This window comes from Alligator mississippiensis, chromosome 3 (genome assembly GCF_030867095.1).
Source record: "Alligator mississippiensis isolate rAllMis1 chromosome 3, rAllMis1, whole genome shotgun sequence".
Lineage (NCBI taxonomy): Eukaryota > Metazoa > Chordata > Crocodylia > Alligatoridae > Alligator > Alligator mississippiensis.
Genome location: NC_081826.1, coordinates 270302005 through 270317760, shown reverse-complemented (window position 1 = coordinate 270317760; position 15756 = coordinate 270302005). Strand labels below are relative to the sequence as shown.

The window sequence follows — 15756 nt, the reverse complement described above, 5'->3', positions numbered from 1 at the left end:
GAGGCAGTCTTCCTAGTTGCACCCAGGGAAGACCAATCTCCTGACACGGGGATAGTGCCTGCTAAGGTAGTTTATAGTAAACCTCTCACTTAGCTGCTGGAGTGGGAAGGTCTTGGCTTTATGTCTTTTTTATGCAAAGGGGAGACGCCCCCCTTGCTTGGTCCTATGGCCTTATGGCTGAAGGCAAGCGAAACTTGGGGGGCATCTGAACCCCAAGTCTCCAGGCTTGGGCCTGCAAGTAGGATGCAGATGCCTGCCAAAGGTTTTGGAAATATCTGAAGCCTGAGATGGGGGTGGAGGATGTTTGCCAGTAGTTGGGTCACTTGTGATTCTGGACTGATTCACAGATTGGGAATTTCTTTTGGCTAATTTGTCTTGGAATATGGGATATTTATTTATTTTTTTTAAATCTCCACCTTCTCTATAATCACCAGGCATCCTGGTTTTCTCTGATAAAAATCCCTACTTTTCAGATTTAAAAAGTATATAGATGCACACATGCACACACACACATATACTTCTAATACATATTATTTTTATATATATATACACATATACACACACACACATACACTTTGTATCTGGCGTTTCACTTTAATCACAGAAAAATGTGGAATTGAGGTTACTTTTTTAATTTTTTAATTTAAAAAATCCCCACTAAAAAAGTAACCCCAGGCCCACATTTTCCCGTGATTGAAATGAAACACCACTGATATATAGCTATCGATAGATATATTAATATATCAGTGGTGTTTCACTTTAATCTCGGAAAAAATGTGGATTTGGGGGTTACTTTTTTTAATCTTGAAAAGTGGGGATTTTTGTTTTAATCAGAGAAAACCAGGCTCCCTGGCACCCCTGCGGCACTGGAAGGCTGTTGCCAGGTCTTCAGAAACCCGCCAGCAGGACGGGAGCCGTGCCCGTGGGCAGGTGAGATGAAGGGGCGGTGTAGGCTCCGGGCGGGGGCGGGGCGGGGCCGGGCCGGGCCGGGCCGGGCCTCCGCAATCCGGAGCGGCTCGGAGCTGGTGCGGTGCAGCCCGTGGCTCGGAGCGGCCGGTGTTACGGCTGGGCAGCGCAGGCACCTGCGGCCGGGACAGCCCGCGGGGAAGCGGGAGGCCATGCGCGCTCCGCTGCGGCTGCTGCAGCTGGTGCTCAGCCTAGGTAGGTCTCCCTGGGGGCCGGGAGCAGCGGGAAGTTAGGAGAAGTCCCAGCCCCCGCCCCCGGCGCTGGTCCGGGCGGAGCCGGGCTGCCCTGAGCGCCCTGCCGCGCGCTGCCTGTGCCGGGGCGAGGCGCCCCTTCCCCTGCCTCTGCCGGGCGGAGCAGTCGGGTCCAGCGCGGAGGGGAGCAGGCTCCGCTCCCCGCCGGCGGCAGGCACGGCTCTCGGTAGCTCCCAGCACTTGGGTGAATCCCGCACGACTCGTGTGCACTTAAACTGAACGGGGAAAGGCGCGGTTGCCTGCGGGGCGGGTGTCCCCTGTCCCAGCCCTGCTCTCACACTCCAGGAATCGCCCCAGTGCTGCCTCCCGCCACGGGGCAGGTGTCCATCCTTGGACCAGGAGGGGGAATTGGGGTCTCACCCCCTTGCTTCTGGCTGATTCAAGAACCATTACATGTGTTTTTTTTCCTGGGGACTGTGATCTGTGAGGTTCATAATGTTATAAAATCCCTGCTCAGAGTTTAAAACGCACGCTGTGCTTCCACAGGCCTTCAAACTCCTGCAAGAGCTCTCACCTGTGAGATGCTCCAACTTGTTCTCTCAAGTAACTGTACAAACAGTGTAGTGGAATGCGCAGCTGGAGGGTGTGGAAGGAGATCCACAAATACTAGCTGGTGGGGGGAGATATAATATACAAACAACCCAGTAATATTATGAAGACAAAGCTACTTAAAGCTTCAAAGTGTGAAACACCCACTGCATTTTTGTCTAATCCGGTCTTTATTCTTCTGGTCACAGTGACTGCATGCCTGAAGCATAAATGTAACCACTAATTCATGGTGTAAAAGGTCTGGGACTCCTGAAACTCTGTAGAGTGGTGTTTGCCAGGGTGAATAGTAACTGGTTATGTGAGCAGGATTCCCCTGACAATAAGAGCTGTCTGAAAAGGGATGTTTGTAGTTGCATATTAAATTATTCATATAGCCTACATAAATCAAGTATTCATTTCTATAATTCAAAGCTGCCGTAACTTCGATTTGAGGTTTATCACGAGGATGAAATCAATTAGTTGATATAGCTGCTGAACTAATGCTTTCTTACAGTCCACTGACCTCAATAACAAAAGCCCCACTGACTTCAGGAAACATTCTCTGTGCTTTAGATGTTTAAAGGCCTATATTCTTTTTCACAGTAAACCTAATATAAATTCACTGGTTTTGGAAGAGTTACTTTTGACTGACATTAGTAAAGCTTAGCAGTCAGGCAGATATAGGATAGCTCACAAAATCCTGTGAGCTATATGAACACTGGGCTATATGGATGTGGGGTCTGACCCAGTGCAGCACGTCTTGTATTCTTAAATTCTTTGTAATATTTTAAATTGTAGTTCCTGCAAATGTCTCTGAGAATGAGGAATGTGTGTGTGCACTTCATGTATAGCATATATAATTTAATTGCTAAATTAATCAGCATCTATTCTAGAAATGAGTACTTTATTTTCAAATTAGTTTTGCAATAATGTAGAAGTTGGATATATTGTGGGTTGTGGATTGTATTTTCTTTAATGCATAGAAAGTGCTTAGCACCTTGTGGGTTCTACAGCAACCAATAATTAGTAAGACTATCTCTTTTGGTACTAGATGATACTAGCCTACTGTTTTCTCTTGGTAAAAGAGTTTTGTTTGGATAATAGTAGTGGAATGTGTATTATAAATAATAACAAATAAATAAATAATGTATTCTGGACAAAGCTAATGCTACCACCTATTAGTAATGTTCTCATTGTAAGACTGTTTTCAGTTGCTTATAATTTGTCAAATTTTAATAATTTGGATTTAAATTTTCCACCCTAGGTGTCTGCCTTAGGTTGTTTTTGAAAATCTGAATCAAATTAGCCACATTTTCAGTTTCTTCAGAAAGTGCGGCTAATGAAAAATATGTTATTTTTCCCGTGTTCAGTTCTGGAAACCCTTTATTTGGAAACCACTGGCTCCTGTGTTTTGGAGGAAGGATTTGCAATTTGACAGGAAGGTGTCATTTGTGTCAGAGATGCTTTTTTGTCATTGTCACAAAAAAAATCCAAATCTAGCACCTTTGAGAAATTGCAATTCCCATGTACTTAGTGGGATTTAGAATCTGGACATGTGAACAGTATACTATGAGGTGAGTAGTGGCAAGGCTTTGCATATCATTTGCTTTGCAGTAACTGCCTCTGTGAGCACTCCTGTTCCCTGGTAAGGGGTAGGTAATTTAACCCTACCACAGTTAACTTCTGCTTCAGGTAAGAGCATGCACACAGGCAGGCACTAAGAATAGCTGATAAGTGGTAAAGCCCTTCCCCCTCTGATCCCACAGTTTGTGTGTTCACACATTAAAACCTTAGCAGCTCAGTTCCGTGAAGATTCTGTCTTTCCTGGGCATGCTGCAACCTGAAGATTTAAGGATTTTCTTTGAGCTACTGCATCTGTGTCTATGCCAGGTGTATGTTGGAACACCTAATCTAAGAAAGGGGAAATTTCTCTTCTGTCCTTGGTGACATCCATCTGCCACTGTCATTAACTCAAGTAATAGAGATCTTTAAGGTGAAACTAAAATATAGGCAAGTAAGTTGTAGGGTTTTTTAGTTGTCAGTGTTTTTATAATCCTAGTAAATTACACACCAAAAACTAAACATGTTTGGAAATGTGGAAATGAATGTTACTTATGCAAGTTTGATTTCATATCTTTGTGTGTTGTGAAACTATATTTAATTACATGGTCACATACACCCCTGCCTTATTTAGTGCACAGGTGGACTTCTCTTGGTGACGAGTCAAGATTGGGTAACAAAGGAGGCTGGTGTTGGACCCTTGCTTTTTTTTTTTTTTTTTTTTTTTGCTAGTGCTGGAAGGTGTAAAATTGATGAGGGAGGGGACGGCAGCAAGAGAAAGGCCAGTCTCTGCTAAGGCAGTTGAATGCTGCCCTGGAAAATAGGATTCTCTCTCTGCCTCTGCCACAGAGTTCCCATAGGATTCTAGGCAAGTCACTTAAACTGAACTTCTAGTGTGGTTACTATTTCGGTGTTCCTCATTTTCTGGCTGCCCAACTTAAGACCATGGGTACTAATTTGAAGAGGTACTGAACACTCACCACCGCAGTTAAAGTCAGTGGGAACTTTGATCGCATTGGGTGCATCTATACGAGACACTTAATGCCCATTGAACTAATTCTACTGTGCATTAGCATGGCTGGCAAAAACCATGCTAATGTGCAGTAGAGTAGTCCAATGACCATTAAGTGTCACACAAAATCATTCACCTGCACCAATGCCCAGTAGCACCACTTACAGTGCATTGACGGCGCAGTAAGAGTTGAATAGTGGGCAATGAGTAAGGCATGAGGCTACTCATAGATCAACATTGAGAAGTCAAACTGTAGAACATCTGCTAACTAAGGGAGCACTGAATGAGGCAGGGATCCTGTAGAAAAGATAGCATGTAATCATGTTATGAAAAATTGTAATAATATTTAAGTCTTGGGGTGCTGAATCAAAGTTCCATGGGAAATCTTAAATCTGGCATTTTGTAATATCCGAGATACAGGCTTTGATGTCTTCATATTTCATTAATCTTTTAAAAAAAAATTAGAACCAGAACACTCATGAAAATCCACTCATATTTTCATATGGGAAGGTTGGATTTTTTAAATGGGACCTAGAACTGAACTTCTGTAAAAGCAGGTTCTCTACTGGTTTCACTGGTCTCAGATTTCAAGAGAGTTTCTAAGTTATCAGAAGTAATATCACGGATGGTTTCTCAAAAGGTTTTTTTTGTCACAGCATTATATATTTAAGTAGGGCTTCTTGCACAATGACGTACAAAAGATGTATATTATCCAAGATATATGAATACTGTAAACTAAAATTAAAATACTTTAGAAAGTATAAAATGTATGTTGTTCATAAGTCTAAACAAATTAAACATTAATATTGATTTGTACATTACTTGGATAGTGTAAATATGGGACACATTGGCATACTGTCAAGTCTAAGTAGTATGTTTTCTGGTTTTAAAAGAGAATTTTGCTTTTTAAGATTCATCTTTTCAGAGTATTTTTAATTTAATAGAAACAAGGTATCAAATGCTCAGGTATTCCTTATTATTATTGTTTCTTTGCTACTTTTCAAAAGCCATAATACTAGTTCACTATTTAAACTAGTTCACTGTTTAAATGAATTAAAACATTTAACCATATACATCCGCTGAATATATGTTCACGACAGATAAAAATTAAACTGTGAATGCATCTGATGAATGTCCAAAATGCTAAATGGGTATACAATACTTCAGGGATAATGCACAGAGAAGCAAGTTTATATGTATTCTTAAACGAGTAAATTTAACTATTAGCACTAATGGAAGTCTTGAACCTTCACAATCTACTGTTGTCATTTTCATTTGAAGGTTTCCTTTGTTAGGCTTTGAGCAGGCCCGTTCCCATTTCCATGGTTACCCTGTGGCAATGCAGACAGGACACAAGCTGGGTTCTCGTTTGAATGGTTCGTGCAGCTGCATACCAACACATGTTATCTGGTTGTTTTAGGACACTTTCAGAAGTGGTTTTAATGTTTAGGAACTCTTCTTCACAAAGTGTTCACTAGCCCTGTGATACATAGTTGTTTTAGGATTTCAGACCCTAAAAACAAGAGAGAATTCTTAACAAAATAGTCTTATTTCAGTGTAAATAAAACTAGCTGTGGTGTTCCCATTCAAATTAGTCAAGGGCATAGGAGAAGTATGCCATTCTTAGTTCTGATTTTATTTTTTTATAAAATGAAATAAAGATTAGAATATTTTCCTTCTTGAAAGGCTGTATTAAATAATTATGTGAAAGTGCTACTTCATTTAGAGCATTGATTAAGGAGAAAAGGGGAAGAGAGTGACAGGGAAAATCAAAGTGAGCATAACAAAATGCTACATTGCACTTTCTGTATCTGTTTTCACTATTTCTCTATATTGCTATAGAGCTATATGATGTAACTTTCTTCCCACTCAGCATATGCTAATTTGTACAAGTGATAAATGTTCACATCTCCCAGAAAATGGATGGGGAACTGTTTTCAGTGTTTATTCAAACTGAGGGTAGAAATTCTGAATTTTAAAATTAGTAAAATATTGTTAATATTAAAACTGTTACCTTGAGTAAGTGAAAGTAAGCCTTCCTAGGATTCAAAAATACTATATGGGAACTATAATTGTTTTGTTTCAAGCCCTGGAGAACTTTAAACAAGTATCGATTCTGAGTCTTAACTGAGTCTTTTAAGGTAAAAGCGAATCTACAGGGGCAAAAGGAAGAGAAATCTAATTTTTAAATGGGGAATCTCATGGTGTCAAGAAATCAAATACAATGTAACACAGGGGTTCCAAAGATGAATGTTATGTGGGTTGTTTTTTTTCTTGTCCCTGTCAAATCAGCAGTATACATTGAGATCTGCTGGCCACTTGAGTGAATATTATGGAATGGATGCCATGCTTAGTGGGTTTCTGCTGCCATTTTCCTGTCATTCTGTCCTTTAACTCCTCTTTTCCTGTTTTATAACCTTTCCTCCTTAAGATATGCCCATATTAAATTAAACTCCTAAACTTCCCTGATTAATTGTAGTTGATGGTTTCCAACAGACACTGGACAATCAAGAGCTGTCCACAATAATTATTGTTGATTGCCAGACATAAATGACATGGACCATCAGTTGTCTATGGACGAGGTTAAATTTTTTGGTGGGCGGTATGCAGGGCTCATCCAAAATAAACACAGCCACTGCTGTTAGCTTGGTCTCAGGTGATTGCAAGTACTTGCTCATTTTCATTTTGGGATGGGTGGGGAGGGAGGGAACTGCCATTTCATTTTGTTATACCCCCATTCCATGCCTGTGAACCCAGCATGGGAAGTAATGTGTTATATCCCTATGCTGGACCATATGGAGTCAGTCAATATAAGTATGACCACTTATATCTGTGTGGCTACGGACAGACATTACACACAAACTGGTTTCAGTGATCAGAAACTGGCTTAAACCTGTAACAGAACAGACATTCAGTGCAAATAAACCAGTTTCAAAATGGCCAAAGCCAGCTTGAGATTAACCTAGTTGAAATGTAGTATTAGACTTAACTGATTTGGCTTAAAGTGGTTTATGCAATGTCTGTCCCAGACCCCTTCGTGGTTTAAGTTAAACCAGAGTCGCCCAGCATCCCAGCATGGTCTCTGGGCTCTCTGCTCCCCAGCCGAACCAGGGACAGGTAGGATCAGGGGTCTGGCCAGAGCGGGGTTTAATTCCCCTCTCTCTGTCCCACCGGCAGGCACCCCAGCCGGGTCTGCTGGGCACTCCCCGTCACTGCTGCAGTGGCAGGCCATCGTGGCCCCTGAGGCAGAGGGGGCAGGAAGGGGGGGGTTTCCCCTCTCTACCCTCACTGCCCCTGCAGCCGGGTCTGCCTGCTCCAACTGCAGCTGCTTGCTCCCTGCTTGGGGCAAGTGGTGGAACAAGCCCCTTCCACCAGACGCTGGAGGGAAGGGGAATAATTCTCATCTCTGTCCCCTGCCTAAGGGGCCCTGCTAGCTAGTATCTAGCTGTACCCCTGTCTGACTGCTGCAGTGGCAAGGGGGCAGGACCCTTGATGGGGCAGCAGCCTCTGTCATGGTGTCAGGGGGTGCAAGCCCCTTCCCAACAAGGGGCCCCACTGCAGGGTGGGCAGAGCTGCAGTGAAACGGGGCTCGGAGGGGGCCAGGGTTCCCTGCTGCACTGCCACCATGGTGCTCCGCAGCAGCTTTCCTTACCTTGCAGCAGCAGCAGCCCCCTGCCAGGAAGAGGCTTGCCCTTGGGGGAACAATGACAGGAGCTTCTGCCCCTGCCATGGTCACTCCCCACTTGCTACTCCTGTGGCCGGGTGGGGGCAGGGCCAGACACCTGTGGGCAGGGCCTCTTAGGCAGGGGGCAGGGAGAGGGATTATTTCCCCCTCTGCCCTTGGGGCACTGCAGTGGGGTCTGCCCACCCCAGGTGCGGCTGCTGCTCGCTCTGTGCCTGGGAAAAGTGGAAGAATAAGCCCCCTCCACTGGATGCCAGAGGGAGGGGGGGTAGGTGGGGCTTATTCCACTGACTGCCCCAGGAACAGAGCGAGTGGCAGCCCAACTGCAGTGCCCTGGGGGCAGAGGGGGGATAATCCCACTCCCTGACACCCCTGCCCCTCACCCAAGGGGCCCTGCTGGCCGGCGTCTGACCCCACACCTTCCCAGCTGCTGGAGCGGCAGGGGGGGAGCGACCGTGAGGGGGGCAGCAGCCCCTGTCATGGTTTCATCAAGTGCGAGCCTCTTCCCGGCAAGGGGCCGCAGCTGCGGGGTTAGAAAAGCTGCTGTGGAGGGTGGCGGTGTGGCAGTGGCTTGGAGTGCTCTGGCCCCCTCTGAGCCCTGGTGCTGCTGCATGCAGTCCATTGCAGCTCTGTCTGCCGTGTAGCAGGACCTCCCTGCCAGGAAGGGGCTCGTGTTTCACGACACCATGACGGGGGCTGCTGCCCCCTCATTGCTGCAGCAGTGTGGTGGGTGAGCAGACAGATGCCGGCTGGCAGGGTCCCTTAGGCAGGGGGCAGGGATGGGGGTTATTCTCCCTCCCTCTGGCATCCAGCAGAGGGGGCTTATTTCACCACTTGCCTCAAGCAGGGAGTGAGCAGCTGTCGGGGCAGGCAGGCCCGACTGGCCCTGTGTGGCAGTGGAGGTAAAGCGGGGAATAACCCTTCTCCCCGCCCTCTCTGGCTCAGGGGCCGTGCCAGCCTATCGCTGCAGCAGCAAGGTGGGAGTGCCCAGCAGACCCAGATGGGGTCCCTGCTGGTGGGACAGGGAGGGGGGAATTATGCCTCCCTCTGGCCAGGTCAGACCAGGCTGGCCACACCCCGCAGAGCTTCCCTACAGCTAAGGGCGTGCTCTAGCATCTCCCGGCTCCTGGCCTGAGCAGCTGCAGGCATGTGCCCACATGTCCTCAGTCCACAAGGAATGTCAGCTGTTACAAATTGGTTCAACCTAGGCAGTTTAGACTAACCTGCAAAGGTTGAATCAATTCAGACTCTGGCTTTTTGAATATCTGTCACTAGCCTGTGTGATTTGGCCTCATGACTGTCTTTTGATTTGCCCGTTATGGACTGTTTCAGCTAACTGACTTACCATTATTTGTATTAGAAAGAAAAAAGAGTAGACTAAAATTCGACCAAGATCAGATACATGCAGGCAGTTGCAAATACGAATATGTCTACACCGTAGGATAAATTACCCTGTGCTGAGCTCTGTCCAGATGTGGCTAAACTGCTGCTGGTACCAGAGTTAGTTCATTTAACAGAAGCCTGGGTATTTCCAGACTATACTGCAGTTGCATACCCTTGGTGACTGGTTACATGTAGCTTTGGTCGCTGATTTAGGAATCATGTTGTGCAAATATCTGACTTCAATTTATAACCTATTAAGTTTCTTATTCAATAAGGTACTCAGTGAAATGTCTAACTTTAACTTTAAGGGTGATCCTCTTGACTACAAGAAGACTATTCTCATGCTCAAATTAAGCAAATGGATATTTGGGTAAATTATGGATGACTGGTAGCCAAACCATTTTTGACAGTTATGGCCTGTAATATATTGAGTAAGATGAAATCATAAATTCTGGGGTTGGAAGGGACCTCAGTGGGCCATCTAGTCTGATCCTCTGCCCCTGGCAGGTAAGAAAAGGGTCACCAGACCTGGGGTCATATGAACCCAGCCAGGTGCCTGTCCAGTCTCCTCTTGGAGACCCCTAAGGATGGGGTGAGCACCACCTCCCTTGGACGCCCATTCCAGATCCTGGCAAACCTGACTGTGAAGAACTTTCTCCTAATGTGCAGCCTAAACCTTCTCTCTAGTAGCTTATGGCCATTGTTCCTTGTTGTTCCAGGGGGTGTCCTGGTAAACAGATCGTCGCCTACTTCATGTTGCTCTCCCCTTTATGAATTTGTACGCCAAAACAAAGTCCCCTCTCAGCCTTCTCTTGGAGAGGCTGACGAGGTTAAGGTCCCTTAGCCTTTCCTCATAGGGCCTTCCCTGCAGGCCTCTAATCAATTGAGTGGCTCTTCTTTGGACCCTCTCCAGGTTGTCAACATCCTGCTTGAATTTCGGTGTCCAGAACTGGACACAGTACTCCAGCTGCAGTCTGACCAGTACCGCATAGAGGGGGAGAATCACCTCCCAGGACCTGTTTGTGAAGCACCTATGGATGCACGACAAGGTGCGATTGGCTCTGCTGACTACTTCATCACATTGATGACTTATGTTTATCCTGGAGTCACTGCTGACTCCAGGATGAACACAAGTCATCTTTTTATGCCCCAGTGAAGCTGAGAAGGTTGCCCCCTATCCTATAGGTATGATGGCAGTTATTTCTCCCTAGATGCAGGACCTTGCACTTACTTGTCCTTATTGAATTGCATCCTGTTGCTCTCTGCCCATTTCCCCAACCTGTCTAGGTCAGCCTGGATCTGGTTCCTCCTCTCCAGGGTGTTAGCTTCACCCCATATTTTTATGTCATCTGTGAATTTGGACAGGGTGCTTCCCTCATCCAGATCACTGATGAAAATGTTGAACAGCACTGGCCCCAGAACTGACCCCTGAGGGACTCCACTGCCCACATCTTTCCAGGTTGACACCAACCCATGCACCACCACTCTCTGAGTGCGACCCTTGAGCCGGTTTGCTACCCAGTCTACTGTATAATCACCCAAGGCAAATCTCCTCAGTTTATTTATAAGGATGGTATGGGATACCGTGTCAAAGGCCTTCTTGAAGTCCAGATAGATAACATCCACCTTGACTCCTGCATCTAAACATTTGGTGGCCTTGTCGTAAAAAAAAAACTAGGTTAGTCAGGCAGGACCTGCCTGCTATAAACCCATGTTGGTTACCTCTCCTCATCACATTAGCCAGCGGGCTCCCACAGATGTGCTCCTTGATAATTTTTTCTAGGATTTTCCTAGGGCTAAAGGTGAGGCTTACTGGTCTATAGTTCCCCGGATCCTTCTTCCTCTCCTTCTTAAAGATTGGGGCGACATTGGCCCTCTTCCTATCCTCCAGGACGTGACCTGAGCACCATGAGTGCTCATATATCCTTGCCTGTGGTTCGGCTATAATGCTCGCTAATTCTTTCAATACCTGTGGGTGGAGTCCCTCTGGTCCCGGTGATTTGAACACATCCAATCCCTCCAAGTGTCATTTTACCATGTTGGCACTGACTGTTGGTCGGCTGATGTTCCCCTTGTTGGTGCCTGTCATGCATATTGAGGGTTCGTCTAGGTTCCTATTTAAGAAGACAGAGGCAAAAAACTCATTGAAGAGCTCTGCCTTGTCCCTGCTATCCATCACTAAGCCCCCCTGCCCGTCCTGTAGGAGTCATATGCTACCCTGCGCCCTCTTTTTGTTCTCAGCATACCTAAAGAAGGACTTCTTATTGTCCTTAATCCCTGAGTCCTTAATAGCCTGAGTTCTAGAGCTGCCTTGGCCCCCTGCCTCCACTTCCTGTATGCTTCTTTTTTTGCCCTTAAGGTATCCTGGATGACCCTGGTTAGCCAAAGGGACTTCCTGGCCCCTTTGCCCCCTTTCCTCTGCCATGAGATTGTCTCTGTGAGTCCAAAGGATGGTTTCTTTGAGGAATGACCACCCATCCTAGACCCCCAGAGCATCTAGGCTCTTGGTTCCTAGTACCCTGCTAACCAGTCCCCTGAGCCTATTAAAGTCAGCCTTTTTAAAGTTTAGCATCTGTGTCCTGCTGGGTATAATGCCTACCCTTAGATTCCTTGGTTCAGTTGGAGCAGGGATAGCATTATTATGCTTATCATTCATTCTGTAGTGTGTATTCTAGGAAGTTATAAAATAACACTGCAGAAAAGGATGTATACATTATAGGTAAACTATTTCTCTGCATGTATCAAAGTCCCTGCAGTTTCAATTTCAACACAAGCAAAACAGTAAGTATTGAAGAAATAAAAGTTATTTAGTATCAGCATTTTAGTAGAGAGGTTTTGTTTCCCCCCATAAAGTTACTGCACAACTGTTCACCCTGTTATCTGTAAATATGGGGAAGGCCCTAGAGCAGTGTTTCAGTTTAGTCAACAAGGGAGTGGTATATTAACTAAGGCACCATGAGTTGACTGTGTTATCTTTTCATTGTGTACAGTAAATATAGCACACATTAAAGGTGCTTGTAACTTTCCGTGTTTTCCGTCTGTGTGTTGAGTCTGTGTGGTTTTTTTTCTGGCTTCGCCGTCGCCTTAAGGAAAGAACAAGCTTGTTAATAGACGGGGACCTTGGCCGGTATCCCAGGGGGGTCTCATCTGCCACGTCTTTGCTGGAAAATTAATTTTGAAGGGGAGGAAGATATATTGTCCCATCCCCACCTGGTGCCTTCCTTCAGTCATTCTGTTCGTACTTCTGGCTCAGGGCTCTGCTTCCCCTACAGCCCGCCTAATGCCAACCTAACATGTTGTTGCTTGAGCCACCTGGATTATTATGACATACTCTTTTGGTGTCTTAGATGTTCTAGATTTACCATGGACAAACCGAGATGTTATTTCACTTGTTTGATCGTGGCTGCACCTTGCCTTATTTATGTGTCGTGTGTGTTGATGCCTGTCATGTTGCCCAGTGTCATGCTCTCCACTGTCGTCTTATACTCGCTGTGGGTTGGTTGTCTCCCAATACCTAGTCTCCCTGATTCTGTGTAGTTCCAGTCTGTGCTGTGGATCTCTGTCTCCCGTGGCGCCTCCTCTGGTAAATTCTGACGTTGTCTCTGGTTTTGTTTCTTCACTGAAACCCCTTCCTAGGGTAGCCACCATGTCCCTGTGCTGGGACCACTTTCAGTATCTGGCACTTCTGGGCCAGTTGGGTACCTCACTTCTGGTTCCCCTGGCTGCTTTCCTGCTGGGCTTTTTTCCCAGCTGCTGCAGAGTTCTGAGCCGGGAATCGGCCCCGGGACACTGTTACAAAGTGTGCCCATGCTGACGTAGGAGTCAGTCTTGGCTCCCTCTGACTCAGCAGTTTTTCTTCTTTTTCTGCAAAATGAGGAATAAACCTCCTATAATAATTAGCCAGCCCCAGAAAGGATCTCATTTGCTTCTTGGTCTGCGGTGGTAAATACTTTTCTATCATTTCTATCTTACTGGCCAGTGGACGTATGACTCCCTGTCCAACCCTAAAACTGAGATAGTTAGTTTCTTGCATCCCTAGCGAGCACTTCTTAGGATTGACCATCATCCCTACCCGGCGGAGTTCTTTCAGCACCTCTTTCATGTGTTGCAAATGTTGCCCCCAGGATTGAGAGCATGTGACAATGTTGTCGATATAAGCACATACATCATATGTGGAGCAAGAATGCGATCCATGAGTTGCTGAAGTGTCACCACCACTCCGTGAAGGCCGAACGGCATTCTTATAGACTCAAATAGGCCCCAGGGCGTACCAAAGGCAATTTTCTGTTGGTCCCTCCTAGCTATAGGTATTTACCAGTACCCTTTTGAGAGATCAGTTGTTGAAATGTAATGGGCTTGGCCTATTCTCTCCAGTAGTTCTTCCATGTGCAGCACAGGGAATGCATCAAATTGAGCGATTTCACTGATTTTCCTAAAGTCAATACATATTCAAAGGGATCCATCAGTTTTGCATTCTATTACTATGGGGCTTTGCCATGGACTGCGTGGTACAATTATCTCTTGTGACAGCATCTTTAGTATTTCCTAATGTACTGTTTCCTGTAAGTGATGCGGAATGGGCCTCCATCTCTCTCTATGGTTCCCCTCAGAGTGTTGATCTCATGTCTCACCCCTTGGGCCTGCCCAGGCTTTTTCTTAAACACATCATTAAATTCTTCTATAAGCATTTTCAAATGTTTGTGCTGCTCCTCATTAAACTCTGAGCTTTGCATTATTTCACTGCTTTGAGCAATGTTGCTAATGATAAGGTTCTTTAGTAGGCTTGCTACTAGCATTTTCTCATTTGAATCTTTGTCCAAGATCTCTTCTCTCTCTCATTTTGAGATGTGACAAATACCAGCTTACTATGTGCAATAAAACTAATGCCCTGAGAGCAGTTCTGAACCTGTCTAGCAGAAGCTGATTTCAGCAATTATTACAATGGACTTTGTACTTCTAAAGCAACAGAGACTGATTTGGTTTCTTGACAGCAAAATATTTTCCCAGGAAATATTTAAAAAATGTCCACTCAAAATTTTACATTGGCATTATTTACAAAGATAGAACTTTTCCACCACATTATGGCTAGAGGTCTCACCAGGAATACTTAGACTTGCCAGATTCCTGTGCGTGTGCTTAAGAGCATTATAAGTCCCTATCAGCTCTGATGTTTGTGAATTTCATCAGAAACTGCCCTTATTCTAGATTCTAGAAGGGGTGGGCAGTTATTTTGGGCGGAGGGCCGCTTACCCAGTTTTGGCAAGCTGTCAAGAGCCGCATTGTCCCAGGGCCAGCACACGTGCAGCCCAGAGCAGGGTGCAGGCTGGCAGGGGTCTGTGGAGCCAGGCTGGGCTGCACCAGCAGGAAGAGGGGGAGCTGACCCAGCTCCATAGAGCCCCTGCCAGCTGGAACCCTGTACTCCTACTGCCCTGCTCTGGGCCCTGCCAGCACTGGCCCTGGGACACAAGTGCAGGCCCTGTGGTCTTGCACCCGCTCACTCCCAGTACCCCCCAGCCCCACAGTACAGCCCCAACCCCCAGCTGGTGCAGAGCATGGGGAAAAATGGCCCTTTGCCTGCCCCTTGGCCTGTGCTCTCTGCTGCAGCCACTTGCAGCCCACGTGGGGCTGTCCTGAGCAGGCACAGGCAGCCCCACTTGGGCTGAGAGCAGCTGCAGCATGGGGCGCTGGGCACGGGGTGGGAGAGGGGCCTCTTTTCCTGTGCTCAGCAGCAGTTTGTAACCCAGCCATGCTGTCAGCTTGGGTCCTGCGCAGCTCCGGGCATGCCCATTGGGGTGTGCCGCAGCGGCAGGAGCTGTGCCCCCCCCCCCCACTTGCCACACCGGGCAGTGTTTGCTACTGCTGCCCACCCAGAGCTCATGCACTGGGCAACCCAGAGTCAGTGGTGGCAGCCTTACCGCAGCTTACCACGGCAAGCTCTGGGCAGGCAGCAGAAGCAAACGCTGCCCAACATGGCAAGCTGGGGTGCCACAGCTGCTCCCACCATGGCGCAGCCCCAATTGGGCGAGCCTGGAGCCGGCATGGGGCCAGGCTACAGGCTGGTGCTGAGCACGGGGGGGGGAGGCGGCCCCTCACCTTCCCCGTGGCCAACGCCCCACACTGCAGCTACTCACAGCCCACGTGGGGCTGCCTTTGCCTGCTCAGGACAACCCTGCATGGGCTGCGAGCAGCTGCAGCAGAGAGCGCCAGCCACGGGATGGGGGAAGGGCCGCCTTTCCCTGTGCTCCACACCAGCTCCTTCCCGGCCTTCGCCCCCCTCCCCCTGCCCTTATCTGTGGTTCCCACTCTGGGGCAGCCATGTGGTCCCAGGCCAGAAGCCCCTGGTGGGGCTTCTGGCTGGGGGGGTGGGGCTGTTT

The 15756-nt window shown here is 47.0% G+C and overlaps 1 protein-coding gene across 1 annotated transcript in view; it reads left to right on the top strand.

The window, feature by feature from the left end:
• Positions 1-1000: 1000 nt before the first annotated feature.
• ITGA2 (integrin subunit alpha 2) overlaps positions 1001-15756 on the top strand; it is a 113783-nt gene continuing 99027 nt past the window's right edge. The window contains exon 1 of the mRNA XM_014594040.3: positions 1001-1161. Within this exon, the coding sequence (XP_014449526.2) occupies positions 1119-1161 (43 nt within the window). The 5' untranslated portion in view covers positions 1001-1118. The remainder of the gene's footprint in view (positions 1162-15756) is intronic.